At 40.8% G+C, this 1,862-nt stretch overlaps 1 protein-coding gene across 1 annotated transcript in view; it reads right to left on the bottom strand.

The window, feature by feature from the left end:
* LOC106101789 (WD repeat-containing protein 7) overlaps positions 1 to 1,862 on the bottom strand; it is a 63,377-nt gene that overhangs the window by 801 nt on the left and 60,714 nt on the right. The window contains exons 31-33 of the mRNA XM_013281125.1: positions 1,431 to 1,557; positions 787 to 957; positions 5 to 72 (exon numbers count right to left, since the gene is read on the bottom strand). Of these exons, the coding sequence (XP_013136579.1) occupies positions 5 to 72; positions 787 to 957; positions 1,431 to 1,557 (366 nt within the window). The remainder of the gene's footprint in view (positions 1 to 4; positions 73 to 786; positions 958 to 1,430; positions 1,558 to 1,862) is intronic.

The raw sequence follows: 1,862 nt of genomic DNA, 5'->3' as shown, positions 1-1,862 counted from the left end.
CCACGTCCGCCATCGGCGCTGTGCTGTAGCACTTCACGCAGCGGGTCTGCGCCGCGCCCAGACCGAACATACCTGGTACAGTTATAAGTTAGTTGGCACGTCGGGGATAGCAGTGTCCTTTGGTAATACATGCCAACTTAAATTGGCACGTATTCTATCAATACATACTAACCATATCAAAAGATATACTATTCTAGACTATTATTATACTAGCTTTTGCCAATATTAGTCCACGCTATTTTATTTAAAAAAAAGAACATATAATTATATCAGACTATCTTACTAATGTTTCTTCTAGTTTGTAGCCTAAACAACTAAACTGATCACGATAAAATTTGACATAGATGTAGACAGTTCCTTTTTTTACGCGGATAGTCACGGGCAAAAGCTAGTTTTCTATATTTATGTCAAGTTCTACCGAGATTTGTTTAACTGTTTTTTAGATACATTCAAACAAACATCCATTTAGCTATGCCAAAAGATATAATCTACAGGTGTTCATTGACACATGGGTTCTTATCCCGCAAATGTACTGCGATTTTCGATTGTTCGAATTTTATATGTACATAATTTACCCGACGTCCTTACGATGAAGGAAAACATCGTGATGCCTACAAATATCGGGAAAAAATTCAAAGATATGTGTGTTGTCAAACATTCCGCACTTGCCCAGCGTATTTAACTTTAGCCTAGTGACCCTTATAGTAGACTTCGAGCCCCTCAGTGGGGACGTATAGTGAGCTGGTGATGAGTGTGGGTGATGTTTGTGTATGTTCTATGACTGACCGGCGGTGGTTTGCCAGAAGGAGAGGCGGTTGTCGGCAGTGGCGTAGGAGACGAGGTAGCGGCCGTCGGGGCTGAAGGCGCAGGCGGTGACTGGCCCGCCGTGCGCCGCCAGCGACTGGCATCGTCCCGCGCGCAGCTCGTACAGCGCCAGCTGGCCAGTGTGGCTGCCCACTGGACACCGAATAAACATCTAACATACGTCTTTTCAAATATTTGGACTGATTTCCCTAGACGATAGGATTTAGAATAACTTCTATATATGCTAATATAATAAAGCGTAAAAACTTACCATTTTTTTTACATAGGATTTTAACAATCACAGCATATTTTTGAATCAAATCGACACGCTTTAGGCTACATATAGTTTTATAGCGTGTATCTACACTAAAGGGGTAAATAAATTTGAAAGAATTGTCACGAGGGAAAGGGACAAAAATTACAAGCCAAAGCGAGTACAAGATAGAGACTGTACAAAGTAATGGCGTTATGGTAGGGCGAGGTGGGGCAACCGCCCAGGGCGCTCCCTTCTTGTATGGATATCTATTTGCAGTTGCAGTACAAAATGGAGAAGTTTAATTAAGTGTATACTTAAGTTTATATCTGTTTAACATATAAGGGGGGATATAAGTAATGTAAGCAGTAACCGGCGATCCTGCGCGTGGCGGGGCAGTGCGAGACCTGGTTGTAGCGGCAGATGGCGGGGAACACCTCGTTCAGACCCTTGCTCTTCAGGTGGGACTGGTCCACGCAGTGCAGGATTATATCCATCACCTATATAAGAAAAAAAAAACAATTGTTATGTTCCAAAACATTTAGAAAATAGATATCGTTCGCGACTTTGTCCGCGTGAAACTTAAAAACATTTAATAGCCTCACCTCACCATTAAAAAGTTACGTTACAAGTGAGTAATATAGATTTTATTATCTTTTTATTTCACGCGGACGAAGTCGCGAGCAACAATTAGTATTTTTTATGAATGAAGGATCAACCTTTTACAATGTTTTTCGTTTGCTTCTTGTTAAATTTCCTTTAAATTACTTGTTCTATAGCATATAATAATCAGTTTTAAGACATG

The sequence above is a fragment of the Papilio polytes genome, unplaced genomic scaffold (genome assembly GCF_000836215.1).
Source record: "Papilio polytes unplaced genomic scaffold, Ppol_1.0 DF823935.1, whole genome shotgun sequence".
NCBI lineage: Eukaryota > Metazoa > Arthropoda > Insecta > Lepidoptera > Papilionidae > Papilio > Papilio polytes.
Note: the sequence above shows the minus strand (reverse complement) of the source record. Positions and strands in the feature narration are given on the sequence as shown.